Source organism: Telmatherina bonti (assembly GCF_933228915.1).
Source record: "Telmatherina bonti genome assembly, chromosome: 9".
NCBI lineage: Eukaryota > Metazoa > Chordata > Actinopteri > Atheriniformes > Telmatherinidae > Telmatherina > Telmatherina bonti.
This window is the reverse complement of record NC_136627.1, coordinates 32417318-32434532: the sequence shown is the minus strand read 5'-3', so window position 1 is coordinate 32434532 and position 17215 is coordinate 32417318. Positions and strand designations below refer to the sequence as shown.

The 17215-nt window shown below is 45.8% G+C and overlaps 1 protein-coding gene across 1 annotated transcript in view; it reads left to right on the top strand.

Annotated features, from left to right (window-relative positions):
* Positions 1-17215, top strand: part of cdon (cell adhesion associated, oncogene regulated) — a 37476-nt gene that overhangs the window by 13466 nt on the left and 6795 nt on the right. The window contains exons 4-17 of the mRNA XM_079246990.1: positions 128-274; positions 1751-1894; positions 1968-2258; positions 2331-2600; positions 7644-7918; positions 8289-8463; positions 9818-9934; positions 10227-10430; positions 10539-10720; positions 11591-11696; positions 14039-14161; positions 14388-14579; positions 16764-17053; positions 17157-17215. The exon at positions 17157-17215 is cut by the window's right edge and continues 21 nt beyond it. Coding sequence (XP_079103116.1) covers positions 128-274; positions 1751-1894; positions 1968-2258; positions 2331-2600; positions 7644-7918; positions 8289-8463; positions 9818-9934; positions 10227-10430; positions 10539-10720; positions 11591-11696; positions 14039-14161; positions 14388-14579; positions 16764-17053; positions 17157-17215 — 2575 coding nt within the window. The remainder of the gene's footprint in view (positions 1-127; positions 275-1750; positions 1895-1967; positions 2259-2330; positions 2601-7643; positions 7919-8288; positions 8464-9817; positions 9935-10226; positions 10431-10538; positions 10721-11590; positions 11697-14038; positions 14162-14387; positions 14580-16763; positions 17054-17156) is intronic.

Here is a 17215-nt window from a genome sequence, read left to right as displayed (position 1 = left end):
GCTGAGATCCAACACAAACAGCTCGACTCAAGTGGCGCTCGTCGTCTTCACTCAGATGCATAAAAAGTCTCATTTTCCGCCCAGAAAACACAACTCATCCAAGCAATCTTCCTCTTTGTTCTTGCAGAAATATCAGAATATGAAGACGGCCGACGGCGGTCGCTATCGGTGCAGGAAGGCAGCATGGCTCTTATAGAGTGTCCACTTCCACGCAGCGTCCCGGCAGCTCGGCCGAGGCTGAGAGTACGGGGGGACTGGATGGAAGTTTCAAAAGGTGTGTCTGAAATTATTTAATTCATATTGTGTTTATATTGTTCCATTTCACAGCAAAGTCATGTCAAGGCACAGTTCAATGCAATTCACTGTGTTCCAGTTAAAATCCACTTTAGTCCAGTTTATAATAACTCATACAAGTAAAAATCATGACAATAATTATCTAGAAAAGGACATGGGAAGATGTGTGTTCAGGGCCGGATTAAAAGTACACAGGGGCCCCGTTCCACACCATAATATTGTAAAAATGGTGAATGATACACTGTAAAACGACATTTCTAACATCGCTCAGCCAGTGGTCCCAGTAGCAATACACTAGACACTGTGGTGTAACTATCTGGCTTTTATATACATTTTGTTTCATGTCTAAAACTGCTGGTGTGTACCCTACATGGGCCCCAAGGGCGTGTGGGCCCCTGGGCTAGTGCCCATATTGCCCCATGGATAATTCAGCCTTGTGTGTGTTCAGCTTTTATAGAATCGTGCTGTGCATCACGATAAAACAAGAATAGCTTTAAATTCCAGATGTGATAAATATATTTACAGTCATTTAAAGTGAATTTAATAACTGTTGTTGAGCCAAATAAGCACTTACATGTGATTCAATTGATGCCAGTTTAATAAGTTTAAAAGTATTTTTGGGGAAAAGATTTTTATTCCTCAGAATTGAAGTAAAAAAAAAAAAAGATAAAACAATAGATATTAGTTATTAATATTGATATCAGTTAATTAGTACTGGCCATCAAATTCAGTCAGTGCATCTCACATGATGAAACGCCTTCATTGATGCCTTTTAGTGTATATAAATGAGGTTATAACAAATGTAATTAACTAAAAAATAAAGTGTAGTAAGTAGTATTAGTTATATAGTTATTATTATTAGCTCAGTAATTAATCTTTTTAATAATTAATTATGACTAGTATTAAATTATTACTATATTCTTATGTAATTATTATAATATAATTAAAAATGAGTTAATTAGTTATAATAAATACATAAAAAGTCATGAAAGTAAGTAGAATTAAAAGCTGCAGCTCTTCTCCCTGGGGTCCATCACAAAATGTGCATATAAAATAAACATTTGTATGATAAATATTCAAGCTAAAAAAAAAAAAAATTCATCAGAAAGTATGAATCTGCGGCGAGAAGCTTTGACTACGGACAAGTCTCAGTGTTTTGTTTTATTTCTAGCGTGTCCAGATGAGCCTAAACATGATCATTTACATAAATGGCAAAGATGAGCTGCAGCATGTCCAGCAGAATGGAATCAAATAGAAAAGAACAGACTGGGTGGCATGTAAATAGAGAACAGACGGGGGCCGGTGATTGAGCCTTGTGGTACGTTATAAATGCACTGAGGGGTTGAGGAGCTGCAGCTGGTGTTACAATGACGGTAAAATTCTCTGAGAGACGTTTGGATGCTGTGTTGTGTGTTTGTTTGTTGCTTCTGCTGAACTTGCTGCCTTCTCTTTCCAGATGACTATTTAGTTCTTCCATCCGGAAACCTGCAGATTGTCTCGGTTTCAGCCCAGCACCAGGGGATGTACAAATGTGGGGCTGTGAACCCGGTTTCCGGGGAATCCATCATGCAGTCTCATGGCACAAAGCTGTCAATCAAACGTGAGTTTAATGACTTTTTTGTATTTTAATTTAAGATGCTGAAGTTTACTGAAGTGGTTCTTTACTTGTGTAGCTTCGGACCCCTCCTCCTCGGTGCGGATCGTTTATCCCACCGCCCCGGTGACTCTTTCCGTTCAGCAGTCGCAGCCGCTGACGTTGGAATGTGTCGTGTCTGGAAGTCCTGCGCCTGCAGCCAAGTGGTGGAAGAACGAGAAGGAGGTCACGCTGGGTCCGTCTCACCAACAGCAGCACAATAACCTGGTCTTTGCAATGCTAACGCGAGGTGACGAAGGGCGCTACGCCTGCGTGGTGGACACCGAGGACGGGGTTGCGATCAGCGCTAACTACACTCTCAACGTTCTCGGTGAGTAAAACGGTCGATGGGATGTGGTGAGCGCTGGCAGCGAATGACGTTATCGCTTCATCTTCTCTGCAGAGCCGGCCTCTATCGTGGAGGGTCTGGGCGATCAGCTCGTCCCTGCGGGTTCCTCGGCTCGTTTCGCCTGTGTGACGAGAGGGACCCCCCTCCCGAACATCACCTGGCTGTTCAACGCCGACCCCATCGTCTCATCACGCCGCTTTCAAATCTCCGGATCCGCACTTGTCGTCACAGATGTGACGTCGCAGGATGAAGGAGTTTATCAGTGCGTTGTGGACAACAAGATCGGTTCGGCGCAGTCACATGGAACGCTCAGAACTAAGTCTGGTGTGTATTTATCATCTGACTACACACAGATTAATCATGTGGAGCTCAGATGTGATTGTGTTAGACTGAAAAATCCTCCGTCTTTGTTTCACAGGGTTCTGTGCAACAGAAATTTATCTTTATAAAACTTTATAAAAGTTTATGAAAGGTTGGAGAAGATAAAAAGAAAGTATCCGTGTAGGAAGCATGTTGAAGGTAAAATAAAGGAAACATGCAGATGTTCACATCTAAGAACAAAATAAAGACGTTTTGTGGGTCTGAGCAGGAGTTTGTGTTGCTGATGGACTCGCAGGTCTGCAGACAGACGCTGTAAACGGTCACAAGCACCCAGGTTGTGTTAGAGCTTCGCATCCCAGCAGATGGGATCTCTGTGGGCCTGCATGCACGGTATCTGCACGGCGTCCCTGCTTTGTGAGCGTGTGTGTTTGTGCCTCTCTGAGTGCTGGTAGGGGAGTCTCGGCCAAGGCCGCCCTCCTCCTGAGCGCTGAACCGGGCTTGAGCGTGAGAGTGAGCTTTGTGCGCACCGTCGGGGATAAGCTCCCGGACGCTGGAATGTAAGGAGTAGTCGTGGAGGGTTATGACGAGGAGCAGACCACCCAGCTGTAAGCATCGTACACAACTGCCTTTTATTTATTAACACATTACAGCCCTCCTCCTTCTCCACCTCCACCAGGCGCCCCCAAAAGCCTCCACTCCTCCCCATTCCTCGTACACCGAGGCCCCATTCCTCATCTCGCCCTCCTATCTGCGATGATTAACGCTGAAACCTGCAGAGGGAGTACAAATCAGACGGGATCACTGCTAAACGTTGGCTAACCCTGCACAAGCCGCAGGAGGAAGATTTAGGATCTTTTCACTCTAGACGGAGGCTGATAATCGGGATATGTCCGGCAGAGGTAAACATTCTGCAGCCAGTTGTGTTTAGGTACCAGGAACAGGAGCTCATCCAACACATTTCAGCTTCACAGTAAACCGAATCGCTGATCTGTGCAGCCGCTTGTTGTAATTCATCCCAAAAAGCAGTCTGACATGTTTGCTTTTCTGTTTGGTATCGTTATTTGCATCGCCATGACAACGGCCCACTTATCTGTAAGGTGAGATGGAGAAACTTGGGGGGAATTTCAGTCATGTAGATTGATTTCCTGCATTAGAGGACAACATGTGTCATCTGGTGCACCAAGATTAGACGATGACGTCATCACTGATTTCTGATCCTAATTAAATCAACATCTGGAAACCTCTAGAAATGAGTCTTTACTTGCATTCCTCTTTCAGGATGGAAGAGTTTTCATGTCCTGGCAGCCAGGTGAAAATAGAAAGAAATACTCCCAGAAGCCCTCCGTCCAGACTGAGGCTCCTTGTTTCTGCTTGTAATCCTCTGTGATTTACCGTCACATTTACTCCCAGGTGCTTTCCTCTAATGGACTGACCTTCTTCTGGGAAGAAGCTGGCAGTCCGTCTCTGTCCAGGTGTAGCTGCACATGCTCCCCTCCATGGGGGCGGCCTTACCCACCTCCTCCTGTGTGAGGGAGTTGGAGCGTCCGGCCTGGCCGCCCTCTGTCGAGCTGAGGGAGGGAACGAGCAGGAAAGTGCAGAGCTGAGGTCTGATTCTCTCCGGTATTTTAATGGTCGGTGTGTGGAATGTGTGGCAGCTGGCCGCGCTCCCGGGATCAGATCTAGTGTTACCAGCTTCAGGACTGTTTGTTTTACAAATGTGAACCAGAGCAGTGCACACTGGCAGCAGCCTGTCACTGGACCCTGGACTCTTCAGTGTGGCAAACCTCACTGTGTTACCTCCTCATTGGCTTGTTTAGGCTTTAATATTCAGTTATGATGATGTTTGACCTCAGCGGTGCGGCTCAAAGTCGAGCGTTCCCACCTTTGCCAAACCGGCGTCAGCTGTAATAAGTACTCCGGCTTGCACAATTTGTCCAGGTGGACCTGGCAAAGGTTTCACGACAAAAAGAAAAAATAAGGAAACAAGGTGAGATTTGATGCAGCGCTCCAGAGATCAGGCTTTCTTGTTGTTTTATGTAGATGAGAACTTTCCAGCACCGTGTGTCCTGTGTGCATGCAGGGCCACTCACTGAGCCGCATTGTTACTTCGCTCCAGCACATTGTGAGGCCACCTCTGACAAGAACCATATTCATAATGAAAACTCCAAACATTCAACATCTAGAAGCAGATGTTTTCATCGTATGACAGTGTGCTAAACAGAAGTGTGCAGCGGCGTTTGTTATTCCACCACTTCTTCTCTTCGACTTTTAGTAGATTTTTCTCATAAAACACAAAGTTTTCTCCTGTCGGTTGCATAAAACCTCATCATACAGCTCCAAGCACTTTTAAACTCTCCCGAAGTCCAAAATGTTTGCTGTAATATGTAAGTTTAATCATGTTAATGACTCCAGTCCCAGCATTTGGTCACTTTTCAAAGATTTCACTTATCTGAAGTTGTTTTGGACATTTTTAAACAGATGCAACTCACATCTGTATTTCTCCCTGCTTACATGAAGGTTTCGCCAGTGCTCCTGCTTTTGCACATTTTCCTATAAGGAATGTGACAAATGCAAAGCATTTTTTCTTATCAGCCACATAAATGTTAATAACACTGGTTTCCACCATCAAGGGTCAAAACAAACCAGTTGATCCATTAAAGTTTAGGGAAGACTGAAGTCCATGTGGCTTATGTATAAAACTTCAAACAGGGCCTTTCAGTCGGGTTTTTATCAACATATCCTGCGTTGTCGACAACTCTGGTCTTCTGCAGCCAATGTCCTGCAGGTTTTAGGTGTTTCCCTGCTGCATCGCACATGATTTAAATGAATTTAAATGCTTCTCCAACAGCTTGTTGGGAAGCTTTGCAAGATCGCAGCAGGGAGATGAACTAAAGCCTGCAGGACACCGGCCCACACAGGCCTGGAGTTGATGACCAGGTCTGTACACGCTCATTCCAGTACGGGGTGGCAGGAGGTGGCAGTTTGCCACTGATTTTATTAAACTTGTCCCTGTAAACAACAACAGCAGTAATCTAATCCAGTACTTCTACTTCAGCAACTACCCGCATGTCTCAGGCCACTAAGATGTTTTTAAAGTGGAACTATTATGTGCTTTTCAGGCTAATTTATTTTTATTTCTGAGACCAGAAGGGCTGCGATTGATGGAGTTATTGTCACAAATGGCTTTATTTACTTCAGACCGACCCTCTCCGTAGGCTGTCAGATCAGCCTGCGGGCAAAACGAGTGGATTGAGACTCTTCCGCATTAAGCCCCGCCTCCCGCCACTGCACTACATCGGGAGCGCGCACAGCAACTGCTTTTGCAGTAACATCTCATAAACAGAAGGATTAGGCTCATATGAACTCAATAAAAAAAACAAAATACAATGTCAACACATAGCATACAGCCCTACATGTTGGAACCTGAATCAGACCCTGAAAACGAAGTGGAAAACAGCAACCCACAGCAACGAATGCAGCAGGATGTCTCTCTTTGGTAAACTCACCAGCCATCGTTGGAAATAACTTTATCCCACGTTTTCCACCCGCCTGATGTATTTGTACATGCCCTTGTTAACCAGTAGAAGGTAACCAATCACCGAACCTTATCCCCCGGGACGTCACAAGGATTTCAAAGTAGAAAAAACTCTCTAAAACGATGCGTTTTTCGTCGCCATGGAAACCGAATGGAGAGAGTGCTGGAACTCAAACTCAAACATGCGTTTAGGTGATAAAAAACAGTGTCGTTCACATGTCTGATGAGGATTCAACACTGTAACACTGTAGAAAGCTCAGAAAACTCCAAATACCATCATAGCACCCGTTTAAATATTTGCTTCAACTCAGAACTACCTAACTCAAGATTTTATTTAAAAAATGCTAAAGGCATTTAGTTGTTTCCACGAGTCTTCATCGAGTTGTCATGGAAATGAAGGGATTTTCTGTGGCTATTAGATATGGACTATAACCAGCGTGTAGTTTTTCATGCATGAACAGAATTTTCATTTTCAGCTGAAATTTGACCAAAATTCACCAAATCTTGACTGTTGTGGAGTTAAATTGTTGCACGTCTCGTCTCTGCAGCGTTGCTGCTTTAAAGCCGGGGTAGGTAATGTTGCTCAGAGACATTTTTTACTCTGGGTGAAGTGGTTCCTCATCCTGATAGTCGTCTGTACATTTTGTAATCATGAACAATAAGAAATACAGTTAGACCCCCTCAGTTTACTGTAAATCTGTAAAAACTCTGACCAATCAAAACAATCGGACAGAATTGAAGTTTTTCATTTCTTATATTTCCAAAGCTTCTTCATGGCTGAGAAAATGCAGGACGGATTCCCCGACCCGGCTCAGTTTGTTTGCCTCCTCCTGCTGAACAGCCGAGAAAGAGAAAATCCTTGGTGGAAAAAACTGCAAACTAGAAAAACACTCGGAGAGCGCAAACTGACGCTGAGGCCTTTAAAACATTCCCGGATCCAAACAGTGATCCGGAGCACCACCAAAATTAAATCTGTTCTACTTTTTCACATTTCCAACAACTCCTGAAAATCTAATTAAAATCCGTCCATAACTTTTTTAAATTATCTTGAACACAAACAGATAAACACCGGTAAAAAGAAAACCTCCTCAGCAGAGGTGAGAAAAAAGCCTCGGATCAGCAAGGAGCAAAACCAGAGGGGGAGGAGCCAAGACACGGCGCCACTTTCACACGTTGCGAGCTCCCCAGCATCACCTACGCCAGCTTTAAGTTCTCTGTAGGAACGCAAAGGTCAGAGTTCGGATCCCCTGGTGGCCAAGTTCATCTTGCAGAAGCAGCCATTCACTGCATGCTGAAAGTTTTACTTTAAGTTCCCGACAAATGCTCGGGTTTTCTCGCAGCATTCCGGTTTATTTCATCATCAGTCATGCTGTCTTGTTCTGATGCAGAGACAAAATGTGACCGGCTAAAATCCTAACAGGAGGAAAGCTTTGACTGGATCCTTTTCTAAGTCCTGCATCTCTGCTGTGTGTCCAACCGCTCTGACTGCATCAGATTTTTCTCCCTGACAGATCCACAGATGAGCTCCACCGCCGGCGTGCTGCTTAAGGCTTCGCCGCCACTCTATGCGATACAGAACGACGAGGGCCGCGAGCACTTCCTGACCGGGGATGAAGGCGACAAGGTCGACCCGCTGGCTGACAGGAGTGGCGATCGCCCCACTCCGGAGGCCCCCATCATCATCAGCTCCCCGCAGACCCACAAGCCTGACGTGTACGACCTGGAGTGGAGGGCGGGGCGCGACGGCGGCAGCCCCATTAATGCTTATTTTGTGAAATATCGTAAGGTGAGGAGGAACAATCCTTCCTTTTCTTTTACAACTCTGCTGAAGTCTTTTGCCTAAACCAGCTGGGGGAGGGGAGGGGACAGACTGAAAGTTGGACATTTTCCCTTTAAAAGTCTGTGTTTGCTTCAGTAATCATTTCACTCTGACTATAAAACTGCAGCAACACCAGTAAAGACTGCGCTGGCAGCAGGGATCCGTTTTTGTTGGAGTTGGAAATTGTGACAGACATCTCACAGGCGTCGTTCCTGAAGCCACGCTGCATCGGAAAACTCTGAACTGTGGAGGATTATTGACTAGAAAAAGATAAATGTGTGTCCTCTCCTTCTCAGCTTTAGTCATGGGTTTGTACCTGTGTGTGTGTGTGTGCCAGGTTGATGAGCTGGGAGCAGTGGTGGGAAACTGGTATACGGTTCGTGTACCTGGCAGTGAGAAGACCCTGCGGCTGTCGGAGCTGGAGTCCTCCAGTCTCTACGAGGTGCTGATGGTGGCTCGAAGCTCAGCAGGCGAGGGTCAGCCGGCCATGCTCACCTTCCGCACTGGAAAGGGTCAGTCACAAAGAACTAAAGACGCCAAGCAGCCATTTACCTTCAGCTCCTCAGTGTTTCAGAGAGGCTTCTTAATCAAAAAGTGACATCAGCAACAGAAAAAGGCAAATTCTCAGCTGCCTGAAAGATCACGAGTCAGTCGTTCCAGTTTAAAGTGCAGCAGACGATCAGGAAGACGTTCATCACAGATAAATTAGCGTTAGCAGTCTCATGAACACAGATCAATCCAATGCTTTACTTTTGGCAGCCAAGAGTGTGTGAAAAGGAACTTTCTACTTCTGCTGAAGCCCGAAAGCATCATCGTTTATGTTACTGTACCTGACAGACGGTAACCTTCATAATGAACATTAGTCCGGTTAGTCAATTTGAGTTGATCTTGATATTTTTCAGAGAGAAAAAAGAAGAAAAAACGGGGGGGTGGGGGGATCCAGTTGAAAAATTTAAATTCTAGATTTTTGCTTTATAAGTTTAATTGGATTTTTTTCCAAATAAGTAAAAATATTCCATGATAAAATTTTAGTCATTTTTATCTTTTTTATTGATCTTTTAACTTGACTTCTGGGGCATTATATGAGCAGAATGATGGTCTGGCTACTGTGTTGTTTTTTTCCTCATTAAAATCAAGAAAAATGACGAGCAAAAATATAAGTTTGATACATTTTTTTTGTTTTCATTCTACAAAAATCAGCAATTTCGAAGATTTGTGAGAATCGCAATTTAAATTGAATCGGCACTCAAATAAATCGAAATCGAATCAAATCGGAAAAGAGCATATCGTCACAGCCCTGATAAAAAGGGTTAACACGATGTTCCCTGGCTAGAGAGATGCAAAGTGCTGTTTCTATCTACAAGATGGTTCTTTTACTCAACTTGAGCCAAAAAACAAAACTAGATAAAACCAGGATCTAAATTTGTCTAGATGTGATAAAACCTTCTAGAAATGAAAGGAAACGAGCAGTTAAAATGTTAAAAACGCTTCCTAATGTTGCTGAATTCAGAAATTTGAAGTTCTTTGCCAAAAAGTGACAATCAGCTTCTAAAAGTCGCAGTTTGTATCAGTGTGGATGAACATGGGGCCGACGTTTGGCTCTGCAGCTCTGACTTGGTTGCATGAATACAGAGCAGTTGTGGCTTCAGAGCCGCCAAGTTGAAACCTGAAGCTCTGATGAAACCAGGAGGAAGTCTGAAGCTGTTTCATGTGCTCTGAGTGGACATGAGTGGACATGAGTGGACATGAGTGGACATGAGTGGACATGAGTGGACATGAGTGGACATGAGTGGATGTGAGTGGACGTCTCTGCTGCCGGTTCCTCCTGTCGTCTCATATCCAACTATTCTGTTCCCTTTTCCCCAGAAAAGAGCTCCTCCTCCAACAAGAACCCTTCCAAGCCTCCGGTCATTTCAATGCCACCTAAAGCTCCAGAGGACCGGACCCCCAACACCCACTTTGGCGTGGTGATACATGACAGGGGTGGGTGTCAACCCAGAGGAGATTTCCAGATTTCTGTCGTGTAGTTTGTGTGTTTGCATGTTTTACTCACCTTCCAGGAAAACTCACATAGTTTCTCACTAACCTTTCTCCTCTCTGTTTCTCTTGTTTCTCTCTGTGACTTAAAGCTGCAGCAGTAAGTATCCATCCTCTTCTCTGCAGCGTTTTCCTTTTCCTTCCATCCCTGCATGAACCCCGACGCAGCAAAGACTGCCACAAGCTACTGCTCTGCTCTTTTCATTTAACACTTTGTCCTTCGCCTGCTTCTGCCTAGTTCCAGAGGCTCCTGACCGCCCCACCATATCCATGGCAACAGAGAGTTCGGCATATGTCACCTGGATCCCGCGAGCCAACGGCGGTTCTCCCATCACAGCGTTCCGGGTGGAGTACAGACGTGGTCGCAGTGCGGAGTGGCTTGTGGCTGCAGATAACATCTCACCTCTCAAGCTGTCTGTGGAAATTCGGAATCTGGAGCCTGGTGAGTTTTTCCAGCATCCACGACCCTCACATGGTGTCCCGATGCCGGAAACGGCAAAGACGGACACGCTTTCCAGTTACAGCTGCTTTCCTCGTCTTTCTCTCTCAGGATCCACCTACAAGTTTCGCGTGGTGGCCATGAACATGTACGGAGAAAGCCCCTCCAGCATTCCCTCCAAGCCATACCAGGTGCCGCAGGCCAGTCCGCGCATGGCCGACCGGCCGGTGGTCGGGCCTCACATCTCATTCACAGACGCCATCAGCGACACGCAGATCATGCTGCGTTGGACTGTGAGTTTATTGAGCTTTAAAACTCTGCTGATAATCTTTTTGTGTTGGAAAACAACCAAGTTCCATCCTTTTTTTTTCCATTTTGTTGAGTTTTACAAGAGATCTTTGAATATAGTTGTACTGCGAGCAGACAGTGTGGGAGTTATAGATGATGAAACAAGCCGTGAAATGCCTTGAAGTGGAAAACCACCAAGACTCCAAACATCGGCATCGACTTCGCTCATCGAACTCAGTCATACATTTCTCCCACATGTCATTATGGTGTCAGAAGCAGGATTTCTTCTGTCTGATCCAGTAATTCCATGATAAAGTCTACAGTTGTCCTCTGTATATCCATCAGCGTTTGACAACCAGCTTAGTTAGATTTGAGTGCAGCCAAAGTTTGCAAGCTGCAAAAAAAAAAAGAGTAAATATAGAAAAATGCTCACAAAACCAAGATCAGCTTGAGCTAAATGGCTCCTTTCCGTGTGCGAGCAGAAGTGGAATAATCAGGTGATTTATTATCCTTTCCTGCTGGCTCACCTACATTAGAGCTGCAGCTTCTCCGGCAGCCAAAACTCAGTCAGGTCTTTAAATGAGCGGCTGTGCTGATTAGAGCTCCGGTTCTCATTCTGCTGTCTTCAAAGCTGTTACAGCAGCAGTTGGAGCCGCAGATGGATGCAGATACTTCCCCGCGTTTACTGCACTTAACCTCATTATTTCCTGAGCTTCAGACAGACAGCGCAATCACGACCCAGCTTGCAGTCGTGCACGTCTGCTGATAACACGGCCCGCCATTACTCGCTGGAAGAATTTCCTCTCTTTGTAAAGTAATTGCTCTCATGATTGCTGCAGCTTGACAATCTTTCTTTTTTCCCCATTCCCATCCAGTATAGCACCTTGAGCAACAACAACACTCCAATCCAGGGCTTCTACATCTACTACCGGCCCACTGACAGCGACAACGACAGCGACTACAAGCGCGATGTGGTGGAGGGTAAGAGAAACGCACCGTTAGCAGTGTGACTGTGTTTCCACCGCAGATTGAGTTTGCAGAGGGTTTGTTGACAGCCTCATCCTGCCGTGGACGTGAGCTCATGCTGCGCAGATAAACTGGGAGTACGGGGTGTAATGGACACGCAGAGAGAGGGGAGCAGCGAAGACGGGGCATTTCTGCCCTTTGATTTATAGAGAGTACTGTCCCTGGGCAGCAGGGCTTTCTGAAATCTGCTTTTAATAAATGGTTGCCCGCTAATGGTCCAGAGCTGTAACATGAGCCAAACCAGGGGAGAGGGGCTCGGGTTGCCGTGAGGAATGCTAACAGTTGAGCCGGGTACAGGAAGGGAAGGAGGGGCGTCCGTTCACTCAACACAACTCCTCAGCTTCTGAGCATTTGGCTTTCAGAGGCTCCTTACAGTCCGGGACAAATGTGGGGTCACCCTGGTTATCCACCAAGCACCCGAAATACCAGGACAGATGCAAGTTTCACCAAAGTGAACGATATCAAACTGGAGCTTCATGCGAGTCAGTCTGAGACGTAAAGGGTTGGCATATTTAGACAGGATGCTTCACCTCCAGGTGCACGATGCAAGAGGATCGGCTTTGATTTGTTTCCACACCAGTTACCAGAGAGCAAAGCTGGCAGATGTGTAACCATGACAACAGCAGTTGACCATGTTTCTAGGTTTGCTGTTCAGCAGCTTCACATCAGCAGAGCTGAAATAAAATCATTTGAAATGAATCAGATCTTGCATTGATGACGGAAGAGTCCGACTGCGTGAAACCTTCTGTAGCACAACTCCGGTCCGGTGTCACAGTGCGGTAAATGTTAGGAGTTTCCCTGCTGCAACACACCTGATTCAAATCCACGGCTAACCAGCAGACCTGTTCAGAGTTTGATGTGAAGCTCTGCACAGGTCTGTGGTTGGGTCTGATGTCTGTCAGGTGTGTTGCAGCAGGGAAACTCCTAACATTTGCAGGACCCAGGCCTGCTGCCAGGGGTAGGCAATGATGGCATGATGGCTGCATCACTCGTCTTACCCCGATGCTCCCATCCCTCTGGAACAGGGTCTGGACTCATCAGACCACATGACTCGGACATACAACCGTGAGCGTTTTGGTGGTTTTTCTGATTTGATTTTAAAATGTTTTCTGACCACATTTCTTCCTGGAGGAGGATGGTTATCCACTGTCATTCCAGTTTTTTTTAATGACATTTTAACCCAGTTTTTGCTGTTTATTTTTCTTTTATTTATTTATTTGTTCATTTAATTTCCTGTTCAGTTCGACTTCAGATTGTTTTACACAAACAAAAAGCCACAGATAGAAGTTTCCTCACTTTGCTTGATACTCTTTGCATCTGTTAGGGTTTGATAACTTGTTGCCAGCTGAAAGATAATCCTCCCTGTAAGCCGTTATCCAGCTCTTACCTCTTTGCTACATTTTTTCATCCTGGTGGTGATTTTTTTATTTTTTTTTGTATTGGTAGAACTGGTTCCAGTTTGATGCTTCAGCTTTAATACATGTCAGATACTGCAAGGAGAAATATTCCTTTCTAGCTGTGTGCTTGTATAAGTAGCAGCAATATTGTTTGAATTCCACTAAAACAAGACAAAAAAATAAATAAATCTGACAAAGCCAAGTTTCAGCTCTGAGCTGGTTTTTCCTCCTCTGCAGAGGAGCCAGCCAGCGCCAACATTCAGCACATGTTCTCCGTGTTCCTGCTCCTCTCGAATCGTTTCCTTTTATCTTCTTTAATCTGTGTATGAACAGAAACTTCTGCACCGATTGTCACTGATTAACTTCAGCCGACGTTTTTCTCTTATCGCTCCCACTTGCAGCACATGTGCAGAGATACAAAAAAAAGTAGACTTCATGGAAGCGAAGCTGGTTTCTGCCTCAGCGGTTGGAAATGTAGCATTTCCATGTTGGAGTTTCTTGTCTCATCTACGTTTCCAGAGCACGTTGTAGTGTGACAGTGTTTTATCGTGCACTGCTGGTGTGTGTGTGTGTGTGTGTGTGTGTGTGTGTGTGTGTGTGTGTGTGTGTGTGTGTGTGTGTGTGTGTGTGTGTGTGTGTGTGTGTGTGTGTGTGTGTGTGTGTGTGTGTGTGTGTGTGTGTGTGGAGTGAGACTGTTGGAGGCAAGCCAGAGCAAACATGTAGCTGCCATATATGGAGCTGGAGTAGAGTAAAGCAACTGTCTGGGTCCGAGCGGGGCTGAGAGAAGGGGAGGGTGGGGGGACTGAGGAAGCGAAAGAGAGGCTGAATGAAGAACATGAAGAGAAGTGTGATTCAAGAGAACAGCCAGACTGTAATCTCTGTCTGTTAACTCCTTTTCAGGTGTGAAATACTGGCACATGATCGGACATTTGCAGGCGGAGACGTCGTATGATATCAAAATGCAGTGTTTTAACGAGGGCGGGGAGAGCGAATACAGCAACGTCATGATCTGTGAGACCAGAGGTGAGAAAACACACGACTCACACCTCCTAAACCCTCAGCTGCATTTGAACTCCGGGCATGTTTCTGTGAGCTCGGTGACTTTTATGGCGGCTGTGATCGCCACACAGCACGCGGTAGACGCGCCGAGTTTTCCGAGGAACAGCGATGACACGAGTTTTACAGTTTGGTTCTGTGTCGTTTGTTGTGGAAGCTGTTGCTCATCTGCCGTCACTCCTCTCTGCTTCAGCGCGCCAGTCGCCCGGCTCGCCCAGCCAGCACCCCGTCACGCCACCCGGCATCCACCCGCCCGAGCCGCCCAGCCCTCCTGGAGGACTGCTGTACCTGATCGTCGGCTGCGTTCTGGGAGTGATGGTGCTCATCCTGCTGGCTTTTATTGCCATGTGTCTGTGGAGGAATCGCCAGCAGAACAACATGCACAGTGAGTTCCCAGAGAAGATTTATCCTGCAGCAGCTGACTGAGCTGGGAGATTTTACTTATAGTTGTACTTGCTCTGAAATGAACTGTGAACACAACTGCTGTCCCATTTTTAAGGGTGTTTGGCCCCAAGGTGGCTCATGATGAGGCGTGCTCCAAGTGTTTGCTCCAACTACATCCCTCTGGACTTGCAAAGTTTCTTGGCTGTTGTTTGAAGGCCTCTGTACTTGACCATTTGGACCTGGCAATAGTTGAGTTTTTGAACCTTAAAGGTTTTGGAGAAAATCTGAGAATGAGTCAAAGATCCCACTTTGTGTGAAAACTCTCAGTGGGGAACAAGTCTGGACTCTGTGGACGATTCTTGTGTGAAAAGAATTGTTTGAGACACATGCAGTACAGAAGATCTTTGCATGTAACATACCTGAAGGATGGAGAGCCATCCTGGCACGGCTCGCCTGATAAAACACTTCAATTCAATTCAACTTTATTTATATAGCGTCAAATCACGGCAATGCCATCTCAAGATGCTTTACAGACAGGGAAATAAAACATAATGAAGGCCAATTCATTATAGCCTATATAAAGAAAACCAACAGATTGAGTTGGAGGGTCCAACTCAATCTCCCATCCTGAGCAAGCACAATGGCGACAGTGGGAAGGAAAAAACTCCCTTTTAACAGGAAGGAAACCTCCAGCAGAACCCGACTCAAGGACAGGCAGCCATCTGCCTCTGCTGTGTGGAGGGAAGAGGATAGAAAGACAACAGGAACTGCGGCTCCCGGCCACCATTTAAACCCCAACCAAATAATTAGGAATATGACAAAACCATGAGAACAGCACGTCAGAGCTTCTGATCATTTCTTCACTTGAAGCAAACTGTACAAACACTGTGTGTCGTATGAAAGCAGAGACTCTGCTGAGAACAAAGATGTCCGTCTCGTGGCGAGGGACAGAAACGCCAATAACTCTGCCTTTGTTTGAAACGAACAATGAAGGTTCAGCGAGTTTCCATGAAGATGAAGGAGGTTTCACAGTGAACTGTTCGCTCTGCCTACGAGATGCAGTCTTAGGTTCACGTCTTTCTTATGTTCTGATGGGTCTTTTTCAGGTGAAACTATCCCTTTATTCTCCTGACAGATAATTGATAGCAGTGTCCATTGTCAACATCATGATGGCTTCCTGAGAAATTTACCTGCATAACACCTCTATTAAAACATCTAACACTGCTCAGGTTGACTGTTTTAGCCGCTACTCATCAGACGTTGCTTTACTCATTCCTAGATGAGCTGGGCTGCCATCTTCTGGTTTCCACTCAGTGATGTGGTTTTCTTTCAGAAGGAGACAATTATTTACATGTATCTACTGTGCTGCAGGTGAATTTACTCTGACCCAGTAACACACATTTTAATTCTTCTGCAGTTATTTCACATGAGCAGAATGTGTACACACAGCCCTTTTAGTGGGGAAGGTATGCTTAAAGCAGGGGTGTCAAACTCCCCGAAGGCCAGTATCTGGCAGGATTTTGTTGTTTCTACCAACACAGCTGATTCAAATCATATTGATCCAGCAGCTTTAGCCCCAACACACCTGACCAGTTTAGGTCAGGTGTGTTGGAGCATGGAGACAACAAAGACCTGCAGGATACCGGCCCTCGAGGACTGGAGTTTGACACCTGTGACTTAAAGGGACACTGTCTAACTTTTGACCACTAGGGGCGCTAAGCCTGTAACGTCCTACATGCCACACGACACTGTAGCAAAATTAAAACAAAATAAAACAAAATTAAACCGTCTCCATCTCTGATTTTCAATAAATGTTTAGGGAGTCACGTTAACTTTGGTCTGTAGCCGATTTGCCTTTCTAACCACATTTAGCTAGGGCTGACAGAAAAACACAGATGTTCATGTCGACGTTCTACTGCTCTTCGGGCACTTACTGCCTTTGATTGGAATAAATGCTGACAGCGTTAGCACTACAGGCAAAGGGATAACTTACCAGTCTTACAATACTAAGGCAAACAGAAAGTGGGTTTTGCATCCACACTGTTCTTTAATCTGCATATTGACCGCAGATTGTTACTCACATTAAGCTGATGTTTGGGTCAAAAGTTACACGGCATCCATTTAACCTCATGAAGAGTTGCATAAAATCAGACTCTGAGCCTGGTTTCCGTCTTTTCCTCCACAGAATATGACCCTCCTGGCTACCTGTACCAGCCCGCAGAGATGAACGGCCATGTTCTCGAGTACACCACCCTGGCGCCTGGTACCAGCCGCATCAATGGAGGCCTCCACGGGGGCTACGGGCACGCTGGCCAGATGTTACCTCAGGGGTGCCATCACCTCCACCACAAACTCCCCAATGGCTTGCCGTTGCTCAATGGCACTGGAGGATTATTCTCACCTGGCCACCCACATGGCCACGAAGGCACGCTGCCTCATGACTGCGAGCACTCACACCCCCACCATCACCGCAACGTGAGTCCTGCATCCAAGAAAGTTCACCAGAGCAAGAGGGATGCTGTGCCGTTGGCAGGTGTAAACCTGCTCCAGTTTGGCTGAATTTGTCTTGTCTTGTCAGGGTGGAGGCATGTACACAGCTCTTCCTCAAACGGAGTCTTCAGACTGCATGAGCTGTCA